This window comes from Babylonia areolata, chromosome 6 (genome assembly GCF_041734735.1).
Source record: "Babylonia areolata isolate BAREFJ2019XMU chromosome 6, ASM4173473v1, whole genome shotgun sequence".
NCBI classification, from domain to species: Eukaryota; Metazoa; Mollusca; class Gastropoda; order Neogastropoda; family Buccinidae; genus Babylonia; species Babylonia areolata.
This window is the reverse complement of record NC_134881.1, coordinates 41421476-41443687: the sequence shown is the minus strand read 5'-3', so window position 1 is coordinate 41443687 and position 22212 is coordinate 41421476. Positions and strand designations below refer to the sequence as shown.

The following is a 22212-nucleotide window of genomic DNA, read 5'->3' as shown; positions in this document are numbered from 1 at the left end:
ATTTAATCGGTCAAACAAAGCCTTCTTTTCATGATTCCGGAATCGGTAAAGAGTTCAGTTTAGAATGCCAGCTGTACCGAGTAAGAACGAGCGAAATTAAAATAGTGTGTTGGAACAAGAATACTCATACCTGGCCCACAGGGGAAGTAATCATGGTATAAGTTCACTCGTACCTGGAGTAGAAGGAGTTGATAAGATGCAGACACGTCATTCAGTTCACAGGTGTTTATCCTCATTCCTCCTCTTTTTTTTTCTCTTTTTTTTTTTCTTTTTTTTTTTCTTTTTAGAAATCCTCTGTTCTTCCCTCTTGTGTATGTAATAGGAAATGAAGTAATTTTGCTGCACTTCCTGAGGTGTTTTGGTAAATATACCTGAATCAGGTGCAGAACATAACACCAGTAACATTCTGAGGCATTCCTTCTATTCTGCCAACACTAAAATTTGTCTCAGAAGAAAACTGTCCCTCTAATATAACTAGTTTTGAGAGGGAAAGGAGGGGGGACGTGGGGGGGGAGGGGGGGTCAGTAAAAATCAACTAATTAATGTAAAACAATTGTTCTGGCGGCTGCCACTTAGACTTAGGGAAAAAAGTAACAAACAAACAATAATCTTCCCCAAAACTGTCTTTCTGTCTTCTTAGAGAAAAAAGGAACAAACAAACAATAATCTTCCCCAAAACTGTCTTTCTGTCTTGTCATCTCTCTCTCTCTCTCTCTCTCTCTCTCTCTCTCTCATCTATGTATCCATCTGTGTTTGTGTATGTCACTATGTGTGTGTGTGTGTGCGTGTGTGTGTGCATTTTTTGTGTCCTTTCTCTGAGCGCATGATCATTTCAGGCTTATGTATGACCATGATATAAGCAAATGGTTTGGGGTGGTGGTGGTGGTGGTGGTTTTATACTATTTTTCATAAAACAGCTTTTCTAGGTACATCATCGCTACATGTATAAACAGTATATTAATCTGAATTGAAAGCAGAGTTGGCTCATATTCTCTCTCTCTCTCTCTCTCTCTCTCTCTCTCTCTCTCTCTCTCTCTCTCTCTCTCCAGAGTCTCCATCTCTTTCTCACTCTCAGTCTCTGTTCATCTGCCATATCCTTTGATGTCTGTTGTCTCTGCATTTTTCTTTTTGTTTGTCTTCTCCTTTTGTTTGTCTTCTCCTTTTTTTTCTTCTTTTTTTTTTCTTTTTTTTTTTCACAATCACTTAATCAGAGCACCATGGCAGAATCTTTTAGGTATAATCTAGCTTCTGATTCAGTGATCAGAGTATAAGGCCTTCTTCAGGCATTACACTGATTTAACCTTTGATTTTTAACTAATCATCATTTATCATGATTATCTCTTTGTTCACATTTATGAATAAGTTGTTGATCTTTTGTGTTGAGATGTCTGTTGCTCCATTTCCATATTATATACTATAGTGTGTTATTATCTCTGTTTACTTTTCTATTCTGTGTTTGAGTGGTCATTTTAATTTTATAATTTGTGCTCCATTTCCCTAATTTATACTGTAGTGTGTTATTATCTCTGTTTACTTTCTATTCTGTGTTTGAGTGGTCATTTTAATTTTATCATTTGTGTGTTCATTATTATTATGTTTCTTTTATATTCTACTTAGTATTATTGTTATCACTTCCATTATTGTTGTTGTTATCGTTGCAAGGATAGTTTGGATGACTAATCTACTGTACCATCCAAAATCTTTATCCTTGAATAAGAAAGTTTTTCAGCCTTCTCTCTCTCTATCCCTCTCTCTCTCTTCTCTTCTCTCTCTCTCTCTCTTTCTCTCACTCACTCTCTCTCTCTGTGATTGTTTATAACCCATAAATGGGTCAGCCTAACATTGTAAATGTCATTCAAGAATTACATTGCAGAACAACAAATGTCACAGTACACGGTGATAAAATGTCACTGGTACAAAGCTTTTATTCTTGTTTGATTGTGTGGAAAAGAGAGAGCATTGTAACGATGCATGCTCATTTATTGAGAAAATGCAGGGACATGATGCAGTTGTCTGTGGAATAAAAAATGTGGGCAGATCATGAAAGCCGTGATTTGGACCGAATGGTATGTCAGACATGACTTGAATGGGAACAAGCAGGTGATGCTGAAAGGCATGTGGTTCTTCTTCTTCTGCATTCACTCGTATGCACACGAGTGGGCTTTTACATGTAGGCAGCCATACTCCATTTTCGGGGTGTGCATGCTGGGTATGTTCTTGATTCCATAACCCACCGAACGCTGACATGGATTACAGGATCTTTAACGTGCGTATTTGATCTTCTGCTTGCATATACACACGAAGGGGGTTCAGGCACTAGCAGGTCTGCACATATGTTGACCTGGGAGATCGTAAAAATCTCCACCCTTTACCCACCAGGCGCCATCACCGTGATTCGAACCCGGGACCCTCAGATTGAAAGTCCAACGCTTTAACCACTCGGCTATTGCGCCCGTCCATGTGGTTCTAAATCAAAGAAAAGAAATGCCAGCACACTCTCACGCAAGCACACAAACTCAAAACATGCATGCACAAACAACCACTCACATTAGCAAAAACACGCACAGATGAGCGTTCACATGCACATGCATGTGCATGCTCTCTCTCTCTTTCTGTCTTTCTCTCTCTCTCTCTCTCTCTCTCTCTCTCTCTCACTCAAGCTTTCTCTCTTTCTCATTCTCCCTGTCTCTTTCTTTCTCTCCTCTTTCTCCCTCTCTCTCTGTCCCACACACTGGTGCACACACACACACACACACACACACACACTCACACTCACACTGCTTTACACAGTATTGTATTTGTAGTTCTTTTTTTTGTTCTTTTTTTTTGTTACAACAGATTTCTCTGTGTGAAATTCAGGCTGCTCTCCACAGGGAGAGCATGTTGCTACACTGAGAGTGCCACCCTTTTTTTTTTTTTTTCTTTCTTTTTTTTTTGTGTGTGTGTGTGTGTATTTTTTCCTGCATGGAGTTTAATTTGTTTTTCCTATCAAAGTGGATTTTTCCACAGAATTTTGCCAAGAGCAACCCTTTTGTTGCCGTGGGTTCTTTGATGTGCGCCAAGTGCATACTGCACACAGGAGCTCAGTTTATCGTCTCATCCGAATGACTAGCTTCCAGACCACCACTCAAAAAAGTCTAGTGGAGGGGGAGAAAATATCGACGGCTGAGCCGTGATTCAAACCAGTGCACTGAGATTCTCTCGCTTCCTAGGCGGACGCGTTACCTCTTGGCCATCACTCGACGGTACTACAGTAGTACTCAAACTTACCCAGCAAATAAAGCTTGAGGGAAAAGTTGACACAGGCAACACAGGCAAGAAAAAAAGAATTTCCAGTAATGCATTTTACAGTGTTTGGTATCAGTCAGTATACTGTTACAAAGTATAACAAGAGAGGCAAGGCCTTCAAGACTCACTTGTGATAAATTAAGTCCCCTAGCATTAATTACAGAGTAATTTCCCTTTTTTTACTATCTGCACTAAAACATTTGCAAAATAAATAAAACTTCCATGCTTAGCAAAAGAAGTTCCTGTTTGAACAAAAAATGATAATAATGACTCCTCTTGTTGTTGTGCCAGAATAAGAGGTCAAAGTGCCAAGTTTAGAGAATACAAAAAATATAAATATAACAGTAAATGCAGTTTGCATGTAATTAGGCTTCTTTTTTTTTTCTTCTTTTTTTTTGTGCCCATCCCAGAGGTGCAATATTGTTTTAAACAAGATGACTGGAAAGAACTGAATTTTTCCTATTTTTATGCCAAATTTGGTGTCAACTCGACAACTGACAAAGTATTTGCAGAGAAAATGTCAATGTTAAAGTTTACCACGGACACACAGACACACGCACACACACACACACACACACACACACACAGACAACCGAACACCGGGTTAAAGCATAGACTCACTTTGTTTACACAAGTGAGTCAAAAATGACATGTGTTTTACTTGTCAGATTCTTTTAAAAGATAATTAAATATTTTTCAAGCCCTATGAATCTGACTTTTGCTGAGTGTTTTTTTTTTTTTTTTTTTTTTTTTTTTTTTTTTTTTTTTTTTTTTTAACCATGGTATTTTTCAAGCACAATGTTTGTCACTTTTTAGTTGGTGTATTTCAGGAAGGAAATAATGAACGCAGTTGTCATCGTATACATTTCTGCTTGACTTCTCAAGGAAGGAAAACCAAAGTAGGACTTATCTGTACTAAAGTAGTCTTAAGTGAATGGACAGAAGTAAACTGTAGTGTGCACAACTAGTGCTGAACAAGCTAGTACAAACTCTGCGTTATGCATGTACTGTAGAATACAGGACTAAAAACATTCTGCCAAAGTCTGCACTTTGGCGGGTTTTTTTTTCTAAAACAGTTATTGATATTTTACATCAGCAGTTTGCCCTGTCTGTCTGCCATCGTGGCCACTCATTTAAGGAAAAAGAGTGTGTGTGTGTGTCATATCGCTCAAAGTATTAACTATCCAGTGGACTTGTTCTGTGTCTCCAAAACACCTTTCTGGCTGATTGCCAAGACTCCATATGGTGTTGGTTGAAGCAAAACAATGGCGTGGGTCCATTGATCCGTATTGGGTTCCTGTTTGTTTGTTTTTTTGTTTGCCCTCCTGTCCTTGATGTTTATCCGCTCACGCTGTGGGTGCGTGCATGGTCGCTGCAAAAAAAAAATTATAAAAAAGGAAGGAAATGGTTGGTTAAATCATACTGGTCTGCATCACAGCTTTGTTTATTTTCAGTCTGTCTCTATTGTTTATCTTCTTCAGTCTGGTAATGGTGGTTATGTGTTAACACAGGGAAGCTAATGGAATATGTGTTTCGGTTCTTGTTTCACATACTGCTCCATAATGGGGGGGGGGTCTTTTTTTTGTGGGGGGGGGGGGGGTATGGAGAAAAAACCCAAAAACAGTTGGAGAATTACTCAGTGATTCAAACAACACGAACACATTTTGAGTATTGATCAACATCCAGACACACACATATCCCACTTCACGTCACACTCTCTGTGAACAGAGGGAAAAGAGTCTTAAAACATTCTTGATCATGAGATAAAAAGTCCTATATCATGAGAGGAAAGGAATTTGTTGTTTGTTATTATATGCCAAAAGTAAAGAAACAAAATAACATGTATACAGTGGAGGAAATTCATCATGTGGGAACACAGTGGCATGTTTTTATAGTGTCATCAGTAATGATAATATAATGGAGAATATAAAGGAATGATAATATGGTAAATGTTAATAATTTGGCATTCCCTTCTAAGAAATACTAATAAATAAATGACAGAAGTATGCTATTTTATTCAGATCTGAGGATGTTTGGTTAGAGTTCAAAGGGGTTTTAGAATTTTGAATTTACACACACACACACACACACACACACACACACAGAGAGAGAGAGAGAGAGAGAGGAATCCCAAGACTTCTATAAAACACTGGTGCATACATGTTTAAAATTCAAGTATCAATCACGCATCATTTGAGATCAAACACACGAGTATAGAATTCTCTTGTTGTTGCATACATACATGTACCAACCAGCCAAGTGACTCCCATTCCCACACAAATCCCATCCCTGCTTTTCTTTAAATCCAAGTGAACAAAACTGCTGTTCTTTTCTTTGCATTTTTCTCTGATGTCTTTATATTGGCACAGGCAGGAGGATTCACAGCTCCTGCATTTGTGTGATTTATGGGGCAACAGAAGAATTATGTTTATATTTGTTGATTGTGAACACACACACACACACACACACACACACACACACACACACAACACACACACACACACACACACACACACACACACACACACACAGATACTGACATCTAACATATGGATCACTTTAAACACCAACTGGACTTTACTCTGGGCAGTCTTTGGAGTGTATTCATTGCATAATTTTAAAAAAAGCTGTTGGAAATTTAAAAGCAGGCGTACAACACGCTGTATGATGTGCATACAATATAATATCACTTAAAGTGGAAGACTACTACAAATTTTATCAGGTAAAACTGAACATTAGCATTTATGACCCATCTGTATAGATGTTGACACGAGATGAACACTGGAAAAGATTTATGCATACTCACTGTTTTAACAACTTTTTTTTTTTTTAATTTAAGACAGGTATAGCTAACAACAGCTGACAGACATCAAATGTTTGTTGTTGTTTTTAGCCTTAAACTTTCTAGATATATATATATATATATATATATATATATATATATATGATGTAAACTGGAATCACTTGTGCATAAAAGAAATAGCAATAGGTGTCTTTTTCAATTTATTGGTACTTGATTAAATGTTGTAGTACAATAACATGAAAAATAAAATAAAAAATAGGTCATCATATCTTCATATCTCTGTCCGTCTGTCTGTCTGTCTGTCTCTCTCTCTCTCTCTCTCTCTCTCTCTCTCTCTCTCTGTCTCTTTGTCTCTCTGTCTCTCTGCCTCCCTTCCTCCCACCCTCTGTTTCCTGCTATCCTTCCCTCTTTCCCTTTTTTCCAATCCCCACCCACCACCCATCTTCCCTCCATCCATCCATCCATCCCTGTTTTGTCTCTTCCTGTCCTAGTAAACCTGTTTAATCATAATGCCTGTAATTCGTGCTCCACTAACATTGAACAGTTCACTCCAGCAAGCGATCACCTGCCTGATAAATACACTGCTTCACCTTCATCCTCATTCCTTTTTTTTTGTTGTAAGGTACGGCCGCGCTGCCATTATGGCGGCCCGGCCTTAACATGTATGCATGCATTGCTTTGGATGGAAATTATGTGAGTTGGCCAGCTAGCTGGATATGTAGGGCACACACACACACACAGAGCTCTCTCTCTGACTGTGGCGTTGTTTTATCATGTCGGCGTATCTCATTTGCAGCTCTTGGAAAAGAAGGCAGTTGCAGAGAGGAGTAGTGTGACTGTGGAAGCAAGGAGATTGAGAGGGATGGGGGGGGGGGGCTGCTCAACTTGTTGCAAGTTGTTTGTCTGATAGTCCTTTTTTTTCTGATCTCTCGATCTCTCTCTCTCTCTCTCTCTCTCTCTCTCTCTCTGTATATTAATTGATCTGTTTGTTCCATGAATTGCATAACCTCTCTTTTGGGTTCTAGCAGACATACATGTTTCACGGCGATAACTTGTCTTTCATACTCAAGATATTGCCAACATAATTGTCCCTGAACTGCCACTACCGGATCCCCCAACCCACCCTCTTGACACGGGCAAAATGGCAAAATAGTCATGAAAATGTGTGACCATGATATAAGCATATGATTTGGGGTGGCGGTGTTGGTTGTATACTATTTTTTCATAAAACAGCTTTTCTAGGTACATCGCTACATGTATACTAATCTAAATTGAAAGCAGAGTTGTCTCTCTCTCTCTCTCTGTGTGTGCGTGTGTGTGTTACTCGCTTCCGTTCCGTACAGATGTGAGTGATGTTGTGTCTCTCAGTTTGACGCTGTGTTATACTCGTACATTATACATGTATTAAGTATTCAGTATAACTACATTTATATGCGCACATGTTTGTGTGTCTCTTAGAACAACAGCAGATGTGTAAGTCGGCCAAAGTGCTAATATCTTCACCGTTGGAAAATAAAGATTCATTCATTCATTCATTCATTCATTCTCTCTCTCTCTCTCTCTCTCTCTCTCTCTCTCTCTCTCTCTCTCTCTCTGTTACATTCTCTTTCTTTCAACTCCTGAGTAATGATACCGATGCTCCTTTCTTATTGTGCACAGGTTCTATAGTCCTGTCAAACTGAGATGATTCAGGGTGGATTGTTCCCCATGTGAAGATGCATGTGTGTGTGTGTGTACGTGTAAGAGATGGAAGAAGTGTGTGGCTATTTTGTCATGTAAATACGTGTGTGTTTGCACCGTCACACCATTGGTCACCTCTGACTCCTTCTTCTTCTTCTGTGTTCACTCGTATGCACACGAGTGGGCTTTTACATGTATGACCGTTTTTACCCCGCCATGTAGGCAGCCATACTCGTTTCGGGGGTGTGCATGCTGGGTATGTTCTGTTTCCATAACCCACCAAACGCTGACATGGATTACAGGATCTTTAATGTGCGTATTTGATCTTCTGCTTGCATATACACACACGAAGGGGGTTCAGGCACTAGCAGGTCTGCATATATGTTGACCTGGGAGATCGTTAAAATCTCCACACTTTACCCACCAGGCGCCGTTACCGTGATTCGAACCCGGGACCCTCAGATTGAAAGTCCAACGCTTTAACCATTCGGCTGTTGCGCCCGTCGGTCACCTCTGACTCCAAGGAGAGAAGAAAAAGAAAGGATGGAGATCTGTGGGAAGCAATTGCACATCATACTTGAAAGGAAAGACAATGGCCATTATTGATAAAAAGAATTTCACACCAACAAAGCGCAGACTTCAGAATGGGGCAGTTTTGGGGGGAACTTCCCCCAAACGCTTAAATACACTGGCAGCACCCATAACCTACTGTGAATGTGCATGAATGTGTGTGGCTGTGTGTGTGTGTGTGTGTGTGTATGCATGTGTGTGCATGTGTGTGCAAGCATGTGTATGTGTGTGTGAATGATGGATTTGTGTGTGGATGATGAGGCCTTCATGTGCCTGTGGGCAGCAAAAAAGGAAGCAATGTATTTATGTATGGGTGTTTCATATTTGTGTGTTTGGATAGTGGGGCCTTATATCTTCTGGTCTTTTTTTTTCTAATTTGTTCATTCAGGTTTCTTTTTGTTTTGTTTTTTAACAGTTATCTTTCCAGTTGCCTTCTCAGGTTATTAATGAACAATGTCATTCATTAACATTGTTTTCCATGTATATTGTTATGCATGTACATTAGATCCTGAAGATGCTTTTGTATGGCCAGCTGAAGGAAGGCCACCGTGAACTTGGAAGACACTGCAAGCGCTTCAAGGACACCTTGAAGACAAACCTCAAAGCCTGTGACATAGACATCGCTTCCTGGGAAACTGATGCCCTTGACCGCTGTCACTGGAGGATGCTGTGCTCTAGTGGCATAAAGACACTTGAAAACAAGAGAACGCTGGCCATTAAGGAGAAGCGTGAGCGAAGGAAGCAGGGCTCAACTTCTGGAGACGTTTTCCCTTGCAACACCTGTGGGGAAGTACTGCGCATCCAGAATCGGGCCTCTTCTCCCATATGAGGACACACCACACTGACAGATAAGCCTGCCTGCCTACTCATTCGTCGGACCGACGGGAGACTCCATCACATTGTCTGCCAGAGTCCCAGTGCAGTCCCAGTGTCTTGTTACTGTGAGGGTCATGGTTTGAGTCCTGGTCTGACCCTTTCTCCCATGTTTTGACTGGAAAATCAAACTGAGCATCAAGTCATTCGGAAGAGATGCTAAAGTGACATCCCATGTGCAGTACACACTTGGGGCAAAGAAAAAGAACTCATGATAATTTAAGTGTTGTCCTCTGGTAGAAAGTCTGTAAGAAACGATTGATATACAAATATACATACATACATACATACATATATATATATATATATATATATAAATGTATGCACTCAAATCCTGATGAGCACATTACATCATGCTACTGGTTAGGCATCTGCACAGCAGATGCCGTGTAACATATATGGATTTGTCTGAATGTAGTGACACACACCGACAGATAAGCCTGCCCTGCCTACTCATTCGTCGGACCGACGGGAGACTCCTCCATCACATTGTCTGCCAGAGTCCCAGTGCAGTCCCAGTGTCTTGTTACTGTGAGGGTCATGGTTTGAGTCCTGGTCTGACCCTTTCTCCCATGGTTGACTGGAAAGTCAAACTGAGCATCAAGTCATTCGGAAGAGATGCTAAAATGACGTCCCATGTGCAGTACACACTTGGGGCAAAGAAAAAGAACCCATGACAATTTAAGTGTTGTCCTCTGGCAGAAAGTCTGTAAGAAATGTACTCTGATTTTGTCTTGCACATCAACCTTCTTTTCATTGTCAAATAATGTGTGTATTTTCGCCATTGCATTTGTATATTGCTTGTTACATATGAACGAGCATGATATAAGCTCATGCTTGTTGTTGCTCAAGTCTTCTTAATTGAACGCTGTATTGCACCTTGTTTCTTGATATTAAAAATGTTTAAACCAAATGTACTCTGATTGATATACAGATACACATATATATATATATATAAATGTATGCACTCAAATCCTGACGAGCACATTACATCATGCTACTGGTTAGGCATCTGCACAGCAGATGCCGTGTAACATATATGGATTTGTCTGAATGTAGTGACACCTCATTCAGAAACTGAAATTGAAACAAAGTGCACACACACACACACACACACACACACAGTTAACATATCCATGTCAATGGTTTCCCTTATTTTCTCTCTCCAGTGGAAGCTGGAAAGCTTCAGTCTGTAGGTTGAGTTATGTGTTTGGCAAAATACCTGAACAACTCAGGAGGGGTGGTGGTGGTGAGGTGGGGGTTGTGAAGGGTCTGTGGATCTTTCTATCAGCTTATGAAAACAGAAATGAAAACTGTGTGCTCCGGTATCTTCTGTTGCTGCGTAATGATTTAAAACTTTCAGTATATTACTATATATATATATAATATTGTAAATATTATATTCCTGTTGTGTTTCAGGTGACAGTCGGTCCAGCAGTAGCTCGAGAAGGTCCTCAGACAGCAGTGAACAGAAAGGTCTGTTGTTTGTTTCCTTTTATACATGCATGATTGAGGGGTTGGGTATGGGGGGGTGAGTATCTGTGTATAGGGATGGTTTGATGGACCAGTTTCTTGATGTGTGTGTGTGTGTGCATGTGTGTGTACACACACACACACACACACACACACACACACACATGAAGGTAAAGGAAGAAGATACATGTGTCATTGGTCTTTGCGACTTCTCTTTCTTCTTTTATTGGTCATCTTGCAAGTTCTCTTGGGTGGGTTGTATAATTACAGATTACAGAATACTTTATCTCAACATGAGAAATTCATTTGTGGTGTAAAACATGTAAACAATACACGGAAATCACAGTCATTCAACATGTGTATATAAAAGACAAAATGTTCAGATGGCAACCCATGCATACAATAAATAATCACGGTAGATAACAACAACACAACAGAAACCTTTAAAAAGTAACTCAGAGTAAATCATTCATACATCATCACAGCCATACATGTGCAACACAAAATCAGTTAAAGGATATGAATTAAAAAAAAATAAAAAATAAGGCATAAAATAGCATACTAAAAGTAGACATAAGACATAAAAAGATTATAACAATCTGTCCTAAGCTCTGTTTTGATTTCTGTTCTTTGCAAGAGGGTTGCAGTCAGATGATCACTGTTCCTTGCTAGAGAGTTTCCTTATTCACCTTTTTTTTTTTCTTCTTTTTTTTTCTTTTTTTTTTCTTTTTTCTTTTTCTTTTTTTTCTATTTTTATTATCCTCAGCTTATTACTTCACGTCTACAATGACTTAAGTTCATTGATACTCCAGTTAGAAAATCTTGTTTGTTCTGATTATTGCTCGTTTGTTTTTGACTGGTATTCCTTGCGTGTGCATGTACAGGTGTGTGTGTGTGTGTGTGTGTGTTTCTTTCTGAGTCATCAAGTATACTGGATCCTGCACAGTTAGCTGAAAAGTGAAACAGGGGTTTGCTGACTGTTAAGTCGTCATAGCGAACATAAAGCTGTTTTGTGTGATGTCCACGCTTTTCTTTACATGGGATTTTAGTGGCTGTAACTAGTGTAACCATCTGTGTGTTGGGAAATGCAGGGGGGGGAGGGGGATGAGTTTCAGTAGTGGGGGGGAGGGGGGGGGGGAGTTTTGCAACTCAGCAACTTTGGAGAGAAAAAAAGTATGAAAAACGTGGGCCCCATCCGAAAAAAGTTTATCCTTTTTTATATATATATATATATTTCATAATGCATGGGCTGTGGTGTAATAACTAGTATTCTTAATGTAAAAACAGAAAGAATTAAGAAACATTTGAATATAATTATAAACATAGCCTACTATACCAGGCTACCTGGTCCAACAAAGGCCTTTTGTGTGATGGAGAGGCTTGCAGTCACATCTTGTCTGCTGACAGCAGGGTCAGCCTGTACTGTTGTGTTTGGAGATACATGTCTAGAGCAGTGTCTTTATTTTGGGTATGGTTTCCTGTCACTTTAAAGTTCACGTCATGTCAGCTGGTGCCAGGAGAACTCCAACATGGGGTAGTGGCGGTGGTGGTGGTGGGGACATGCAGTGGCAGTAAGTTGATGACTGTTGTGTATGACTGTGTTGCAGTGTGCATCACTGAATGTACAAAACATGATACACACTTGCATGCACATGAACGAGCATATATTGATTCATACAGACAGGCACACACGCACACACACACACAGTCACACAAACATTTTGTACACACACACACACACACACACACACACATACGTGCATGTGTGCGCACATGTACACATGTACACACCTGTAGAATGGCGCCAAGTGACATCTTAGAGGTAACTTGGAGACATGTTTGTATTTCAAAACCAGCTGAGCCAGTGTGAACAAGAGATGGTTGTTGTTGTTTGGTTTGTTTCGTTATTTTTGTTGTTGTTGTTTTGTTTTGTTTTTTTTGGGGGGTGTTGTTTTTGTTAAGCACCTTCACAGACAGCCACATTCCACACAGTGGACAGTGTCACATTTTGTTTCGTCCCAGTGCATGTAAATCAACAGATATGACATTTGTTGAGATTATACTCCTCTCTCTCTCTCTCTCTCTCTCTCTCTCTCTCCTCCCCCCCCTCCCCCCCTTGTCCAGAATATCTTCTTTCTGTCTCTCAGATTCTCATATCACATAGAATGAAAGGAAATTACTTCATAATATATATATACACACACACACACACACACACACACACATACACATACACATACACATATATATATATATATATATATAACACCCACTTAAGAGACTTGCAAGATGACCAATAAAAGAAGAAAGAGAAACAGCAAGAACAGATGACACATGTATCTTCTTCCTTTACATATATATGGTGTGTCCATCGAGATCGATGATGACCATCGTTGTCATCCAGATGGGGGATGGGGGGAGGGTGGTGGTGGGGTGGGGGGAAGGATGCTCATGAATCTATCTGTGAGTGCGCAGATGGCTGAATAGTCCAATCTGCGCACGAAATGAAATGTTCGCTGACAGTTGGGGCAGACAAAGACAGGCATATCATTGTCAGGGAGCTTGTTTGCCCGTGACTTTCTGGCCTGCCTCTTCTCAACAGCTGCAGCAGTGGCTGTATCTTCTTCCTTTACATATATACATATATATTATATAACCTATTCATGGTATATTATATATCCTATTCTATCTCTTTTAGGTTCAGATGACACGTGTATTTTCTTCCTAATATATATATATATATATATATATATATATATATACATACTCTTTTAGGTTTCCAATATCCCAGAGAATGAAAGCGAAATACTTTATGATGCATCTCCATTTCTATTAAGTCTTCATAATGGTGATGCACGCATGAGCTTAGTTCTGATCCACCGAACAAGTCGCCTCGCAGCAGAACAGGTAAATTTGCAAGTTTACATGATTTGCAGACTCTGCTGCTGAGTCAGTCTCAAATACTGAGGCGAAACCTGAAGGTAAAGTCTGAGCAATGCGAGTGGGGTTTTTGTGTTTGTTTGTTTGTTGCGGGGTTGGTTGGTTTGTTTTTTTAACAGGGAACATAACATTAACAGTGACCACCGTGCTGTTTGCTTTGTCTACTAACTGGAATTAGTCGATGATTCATTGAGATTTTTCAAAGCATCGCTGCTTGTTTTGCGAACATTTGACAAATGGTTGCATGAGTGAGCATTGCACACCTGCATATCAACCTGATTTTTTTTTTTTTTTTTTTTAAACTGGACAGAATGTGTTGATTTGCTTTGCCACAACATCTGGCAGTCATAGTGAGGGTGGGTTTTTTTTTTTGGCTCTAAGCACCATAACTTGACTTGATTTGATTTTGGTGTTTTTAGCTTTTCACTGGTCAGTCTGGTGTCACATGCAAGCATTTGGTAAATCAGTTGCACTGACAGTTGTTTTGGGGAGTTAGGAAAAGGTTGTTTTTGTGTAGTTAGTTCCTTTTGCACCAGATGTGCATGAACATGTAAGGGTGTGTGGGTGTGGGTGTGTGGGTGTGTTTAAAATCAACAACAGTTCCTCCTCACCTCGCCTTAAAAAATAAATACAGAAATAAAGAACACAGTGCCACACCAGATGTTTACTTTAGTCTGCATCAGTCGTGGCTGACTCTGGTCAGTGATTGCATGACACTGACTGGGTGTTCTACTGATCCATTATTTTGGATCTTCTTCTTCTTCTTCTTCTGCGTTCACTCGTATGCACACGAGTGGGCTTTTACGTGTATGACCGTTTTTACCCCGCCATGTAGGCAGCCATACTCCGTTTTCGGGGGTGTGCATACTGGGTATGTTCTTGTTTCCATAACCCACCGAACGCTGACATGGATTACAGGATCTTTAACATGCGTATTAGATCTTCTGCATGCGTTTACACACGAAGGGGGTTCAGGCACTAAGCAGGTCTGCACATATGTTGACCTGGGAAATCGTAAAAATCTCCACCCTTTACCCACCAGCCGCTGTCACCGTGATTCGAACCCGGGACCCTCAGACTTAAAGTCCAACGCTTTAACCACTCGGCTATTGCGCCCGTCATTATTTTGGATCGATTCCCCACTGGTGGTGGGTGCTCCCCCTCGGTCCTCGTTTCCAGCATGGGAACACCTCGCCCTCTTGGGACAGAATTGGAACAGCTTTCAGCACTTCCCTTCCTGGTGATTTCCATCCGCCTCTCTCTCTCTCCACCCCTCACCACACGGCTGTTCTTGCTCTGTGCTGAAAGCGAATCTATCTAAAAGGCATGATGGTTTTAGCTTTGGCAGCTTTTCAGCACAGAGATGCCCCCTGTGCAATCAGTTTGGCTGTGTCAGTATGTTATGTGTTGTGATATGATTTGGCATCGCTTTTCAGACTGCTGGAATTAATGTTTTCTCTTGAGTGAGATCTTTTGCTTGAAAAAAAAATTTTCATTACTGTTAAAAGAAATACGGGCTACAACACAATATTTTCAATATTTCTGCTTCCCGTTGGTGCTTAACAACTATATGAATTAATCTGCGTCCTTTTCCTTTGCATACAGACAGAAGGGGGTTGGGGGGGGGGGGGTGTTCTTTCTTTCTTTTTTTTATGTCTGTTTTACCTCCGCCTCATCCCGTCATGGCGCCAAACCCCATCAGTGGAGGCCAGGAGTGATGAAATATTCAGCAGACATTCAACAGGCTTTTTTGCCCCAGTCTTAAGACAGGAGTATGAAGTGAAAAGCTAATGACCTCAACACTTCCCCTTCGCTTGCGTGCACACAAGCATGAATGCACTCACATATTTAGACAAAAAGATAGAGATTAAAATCTTCTTTTTTTTCTTTTAACCCCACACTTGCTGTTTACTCATAAATTTATTCTAAAAGCCATATCACATTTTCACCTCCAGCGCTTCATTCAGGAAGAGTTGATAGGTAAAGATATTAAACATGCACTCGCAGGTAGACTAGACCTCCATCACCACTATATATATATATATATATATATATATATATATATATATATATATATATATATATATGATATGTATATTAAAAAAAACACTGAGAAACTTTTATTTCCTAAGTTTATTTGTGTGTTTCTGTGTACGTTTTATTGCGCAAGTCTGGGATGCACTGATTTGGAGTTGGGCAATCGAGCGCTTTAAAACGTTGCACAACAACCTGTGCACATTATCATGGAGCCACTGGTAGAGAGAGATATGGCATGACAGACTCTGTGCAACAACACTGCAATCATCAAGTGGAGTTGTTGTTTTTTTGGGTTTTTTTTTTTTCAGGATTAGGGTATTTGCTGACTTCAGCACTGTCCCCCATTCTCTCTCTGTGCATTTCGGATGTGTCCCTTGTTGATAGCAGTGTGTCCCTTGTTGATAGTTGCCAGCCCTTGTTTATGTCTCTTGTTTTTTTGTGGGTTTTTTTTTTTTTTTTGGTTTTTTTGATAGACCAGTCTGATGGCTGACATGTGCAGTATAATACTGGATGCAGCCACAAGAGCACTGCCCCCCCCTCCCCCCCAATTCTTCCCCTGCATTGTTGGTATGCCCTTGGTGGATAGCACACGCATGCTTTTCATGAAAAGCTGATGCATGCAGTATTAGTTTTGGCTGTATATGGAATTCAAGAGATAAATAAGCAGCCATCAGCCTGTTTTGATTACTTGACCCCAAAAAAAAAATGTAAAAGACTATTGCAATGGAAGCACCTTCGGGTTTTTTTTGGGGGGGGGGGGGGGGGGGGGTGTTTTGTTTTTGGTCTTTTTTTTTTTGGTCTTTTTTTAAATAAAGATCATTTAAGATGGTACATTGTTTGCATATACCAAAGTAAAACTTGCTTGAAGTTTACATTTTTCAACAACAACAAAAGTGTGAATTTATTGATCCAAATAGATACATTTCCTTAATTGATCCAGCAGTTTAAGATGAAATATAGCATACTGTGGAGAAACAGATATAACTTCCATAGATTTACTCAAAAGTCTCTGAAAATCTCAGGAAACTTTTTATAAACAAAGAAATACTGGTGTTTCATCGCGAGAACCATATAGAGACTTTGTGTCAGGTTGGTGGGTTCGTTTCCAGCCTTGGGGTTCTGTCTTGCTGTTAACAGGTTTCTTTCACAGCCGTACGTCAGTTCAGGAGTCCTCAAATGATATCAGTGTATTTATCCATTTTCAATTTTGGGATGGTATGAAATCGCTGTGGACAGATGAATGGCGTTGTTATAATTATGTCCAGAAAAGTTCTGAAACAGTGGTTGGAAATATGTGTGATCATTTCTTTACTCCAGCGTGCAGATAATGTTACTGATAATATGGTGTGAAATTTAGAATAAAGAAAATTGTTGTTGTGTTACGAAACCACTTGCACTTGAAAATGATGTCATAAATTATTGTTTGTCAGAATTGTTGTACACGGTCTGTTTGTTAGGACTACTATTTTTGTCCATGCTACAGCCAACACTAGTAGAGTAATGCTGCAGTTGTTTTTTGTTGGTTTTTTGCCGTCCATTTTTCCCCATCCATTTTCTTCCCCTCCACAATAATAAAACCATATCCGTTAAAATTTTTATCTACGTGGTTCTTTCTCTCTCTCTCTCGCTTTCAATGGCATATTTGCACATTTTGTGTTCGCGTATACACGTGTATGAATATCCACAGCTCTCAACAGACTTAAAACAACTGATGCGCATACATGCACAGAAACTCACACACACACACACACACACGTGCGAATAAACGCACACATACTCACACACAGGCACTCACACACGCGCGCGGACGTGCGTTCGCGAATCGATTTAATTTTTTTTTAAACGCATTTGTTAGTTCTCTTGCTAATTCCTCACTGAACTCGCGCAACAATGACCGAACGACAAGCCAAACACACATGTACTGCTGGCAAGTGCACGGAAGAGAGAAAGTGAATCGATCTAGCTTGCTGCCGTTGGACCTGTGACTTCTCTGAATAATTTGTTTACCCGCCGTTCATCTCTCTCTCTCTCTCTCTCTCTCTCTCTTTCTCTATCTCCCTCTCTCTCTCCATACACACACACACACACACACACACACACACACACACAGAGAAATCTAGCTCTTCACACACACACACACACACACACACACACACACTGATCTAGTTCTGCGCGCGTGAACACACACACACACACAAAACAAAAAATAAAAAAGCTGTTGCTGGCAGAATGTAATCGTGCCTCCGATTGGTTGCAATGTGGGCCACTTCTGGCCAGGTCAAGGTCACGCTACTCGATCTCTCTCACTCTCTCTCACTCACACACACACACACACACACAGTATTGTTTATGAGTCCCCAGAAGCGTCAGTATTCACCTCTCTCTCTCTCTCTCTCTGTTTTTATTCTTTCGTTTTCATTTTGTGATTTTCTTTTGTTGTGCGTTTTGAATGGCTTTTCAGAATGTCTGGGTAAGTTAGCCGTACCAGCTGTGGCAAGTAAATCATTTGCTATTCAGTAGTGTTGGAAGAAAAGCAAAATAGATAGATGAATAAATAAATGAAATAAGATAATATAAAACAAATTTAAAAGAGTGGGGGGATAACCCATTTACAAACATGCAAGAAAAAGAAAAATTATCCAAAAAATAAAAAGAATGTAAAACATATTTGTAGTGGAAACATGATTCTTCAGTTTTAAACCAATACATACTTCCCATAAGAGAAAGAGTTGATAAACTAGAGTTGTTTGTTTTGTTGTTGTTTTTTTTAATAAAAACTTCTGCTCTTCTTCCACTTCTTCCTGTTCGTTGTCATTGTCAGTGTCTGGGTCACTTGTGGCGGTTAATCCATTGTTGTATTCAGAAGTGTTGAAGAAAAACAAATATGGGGGGGTGGGGGGGCGGAGGGAGAGAGAGGGGGGGGATACCCCAATATATACAAACATTTACAAAAGCAAGAAAAATATATACATTGAAGAAGAAGAAACTAGACAGAAGAAATGGGCTGTAGTCGAAACATGATCCTTCAGACCTCAAACCAAGACCCAGCCCCACAAAATATATTGGTCATCATTAAATTGATCTACAGTTTTAAAAAATAAATAGGAAGAATTTCATACTCCTTCTATCTTTTTCTTGGTCATTATAATTTCTTCCCCCCCCCCCCCCCCCCCCCCCCTCATCTTCATCATCATCACCTCCTTCTTCCATCTCCTCTACCACATTTCTTCTTTGTATCTTTTTCTTCTGCATCTTTTATGGGTGTGTCCCCGCTTGGTTTTTCATACTATCTGCTTTGTCGTTCAGCATCTCTTGGCTGCGGTGAAATCTTTTCTTGTCTCATGTTGCTGTGCTGTGTGTATCATGCAGCAAGCAGACTGGGTTACTTTTATGGTAAAGTGGTAGGTGGAGTCACTCATCACTACAATTTGGGTCACCTGCTCTTTGACTTGTTTTACTGCAAGAGGTAACAAAACAGTTGCAGGGATAAATCTCTTGGCCTGGTCTTTTTCCTGTCTGAGTTACACACACACACACACACACACACACACACACACACACACACATTTATTCATTATGTCAGCTAATATTTGATTTCATGTTGCAGAGTTATGTCTGCATATATCTTCTTTTTCATATATAAATCAAATGCACAGAGCAGAACCAAAATAATTGCAATGAGGATAACGATGAATGCAGGGTCTTCAAAATCTCTCTCTCTCTCTCTCTCTCTCTCTCTCTCTCTCTCTCTCTGATAGTGGTAGATACAGTTGTTTTTACAGGTTAGTGACAGTAGATTTTGATACACTGAAGGCAAATTAAAAAGGGTTGATGATAATAATACCCTGGCTTTTAAGCTAAGTTGGATGTTCTCCAAACTGTTTATCAAATGTTTGTTAACTGACCAACGTACTGTGCAGCCATCTACATTAATGAGAGGCTTGGCACGGATTCAGTAGGTCTTCCCAGGAAAATCTGCCAGAGGGCTTTTGATTAACCGTGTTGGTTGGATGATTTAAACACACACACACACACACACACACAGTGGATATGCTCAGGACAGCAGTTGCGTCTTGTGCTGCGCAGATGGTCAGTCAGACAGTACTGTTGTTGATACCTTACTCAAGTGGGCAACACCTACTTTTTTTTCTTTCTTTTTTTTTAAGAATAACATGGGTTTAGCAATGATTATCTTTTGAAATAATAACAAATAAATAAAGACACTTTTTTTTTTTTTTTTAAACACGATTTTGATAATGATGATAGAAAATTAAACACACATATTGGGGAAAAAAAAAAAAAAAACAAGCTCTTCGCCAGTCTGCAGCAAGTCGGAATGTAAATTTGTACAATAAGAGATGACACAGTACCAGCGCGCGTGTGGCAGTTTGTAGGACTCCGCTGGGGGAAAACACCGAGTGAGAAGATTGATGTGCAAACCATCTGTCAACAAAAACCCGGTTTCTGTAGGGTGGGGGAGGGGGTATGGGGGGGGGAATCATCAGCTTCCTGGCGAATTGGAGCTCTCTCTCTCGACCCGGGTCAAATCTATGTATGTGCACGCGCCGCGTATGCGTGAATGAGAAAGATTTCTCATGCCCTTGGACGGGTTGTAGGGAGTCCCTTTTCTGTCAGTGACTCATCGTACTTCACTCAAGTGTATGGCTACTAGAAGTTAGAGGGGTGAGTTTCGGGAGGTTTGGGGTGGACCAAGGGTACAGTCAGTGGTCGTATTTCGTGGTCGAGCTTTTCCTTTGACACTTAAATAATAATACAGAGTTTGTCTCCATCCCACTGTGAAGGATCCTCGAGGGGACGGGATCCCGACGTCATGCACTGAACTGCTGGGACGCGCACGGGCGGTAGGGAGGTGGTATGGAGGGAGGGCGAGGGAGACCTCAGAGTGCATGGGGTGGGAGAAGAGGAGGGCAGGGTCCTTCTTGTTCACCGATAAGTTACGATCTTTTTTTTTCCTTTTTTTTCCTTAGATATATATATATTCCATCGAAACGTGACTATTCAGTGGAGACGTTGGGGGAAATAGCATTCAAAGGCGACGTCCAATCGTTGCTGTTAAAGGCATAAAATATATATATATATATATATATATATTATCATTTTTTGTTCAAACAGGAACTTCTTTTGCTAAGCATGGAAGTTTTCTTTATTTTGCAAACGTTTAGGTGCAGATAGTAAAAAAGGGAAATTACTCTGTAATTAATGCTAGGGGACTTAATTTGCTTTAAACTGATCTTTCTCATCTTGAACATTACATTTTGAAATTATACTCAACTACATAAAAAGCTGGGATTTTTTTTTTAAAGTGTATCACAAGTGAGTCTTGAAGGCCTTGCCTCTCTTGTTACTATCTGCACCAAAACGTTTGCAAAATAAATAAAACTTACATGCTTAGCAAAACTGAGAAGTTCCTGTTTGAACAAAAAATAATAATGACTGCTCTTGTTGTGTCAGAATATCATATTAAAGTGCCAAGTTTAGAGAATACAAAAAATATAACAGTAAATGCAGTTTGCATATAATTAGGCCTTCATTTTTTTTTTTTTTTTTTTTTTTTTTTTTTTTTTTTTTCTCCCCATCCCAGAGGGTGCAATATTGTTTTAAACAAGATGACTGGAAGGAACTGAATTTTTCCTATTTTTATGCCTAATTTGGTGTCAACTGACAAAGTATTTGCAGAGAAAATGTCAGTGTTAAAGTTTACCACGGACACACACACACACACACACACACACACACACACACACACACACACACACACACAACCGAACACCGGGTTAAAACATAGACTCACTTTGTTTACACAAGCGAGTCCAAAAGAAAGCCATGCACTGTTATAGCACTTATACATTATGCGGCAGTGTGTCGCGACGCGGCCCCCCTTTCCTCCCGCCATCTCTTCCGTCCCTCTCCTCATTGTTCCATGACAACATATGTGTGTGTGTGTGTGTGTGTGTAAGCGCGTGTGTGTTTGTGTAAGCGTGCGCGCGTGTGTGTAGCTGGTGCTTGAAAGCTCATTCCTTCCTTTCCTTCGTTGTATAGCTGTTGTGTGTTTCTTTGTGTGTAGGCCGTGTATCACTTTGCTGCACAGTAGGAGTCCCCCCCTCCCCCCCCCCCCCCCCCCATATACAGCAAAGTTGTCATTCAACCCCCAGTGTTCTTTTCATTGCGGGTTTTTGAACAGGTCGCATTCATTCCTTGTGTTGTTGGTGTTTTGGTTGTGGTTTTTTTTTGGTTGGGTTTGTGTGTGTGTGTGTTGTGGATAGGGTTTTGTTTCTTGGTGTGTCTATGTTTGTGTGTGTGTCTTTCCTCCCGCCATCTCTTCCGTCTCTCTCCTCATTGTTCCATGACTATATGTGTGTGTGTCTGTGTGTGTGTGCGCGCGTGCGTGTGTGTGTGTGTGTGCGCGCGCGCGCGCGTGTGTGTGTAGCTGGCGCTTGAAAGCTCATTCCTTCCTTTCCTTCTCTGGCTCGTTGTATAGCTGTTGTGTGTTTCTTTGTGTGTAGGCCGTGTATCACTTTGCTGCACAG

At 40.3% G+C, this 22212-nt stretch overlaps 1 protein-coding gene across 4 annotated transcripts in view; it reads left to right on the top strand.

Moving 5' to 3' along the window:
• LOC143283021 (synapse-associated protein 1-like) overlaps nucleotides 1–22212 on the top strand; it is a 57239-nt gene that overhangs the window by 8469 nt on the left and 26558 nt on the right. For 3 of the 4 annotated variants that reach the window (XR_013055335.1, XR_013055334.1, XM_076589014.1), the window contains exons 6-7: nucleotides 10634–10690; nucleotides 13624–13668. Coding sequence is in view for 2 of the 4 variants with exons in the window: in XM_076589014.1 (XP_076445129.1) it covers nucleotides 10634–10690; nucleotides 13624–13668 (102 nt within the window). In the remaining 2 variants the exon portion in view is untranslated. The remainder of the gene's footprint in view (nucleotides 1–10633; nucleotides 10691–13623; nucleotides 13669–22212) is intronic. The other variant, XM_076589015.1, reaches the window with a different exon arrangement.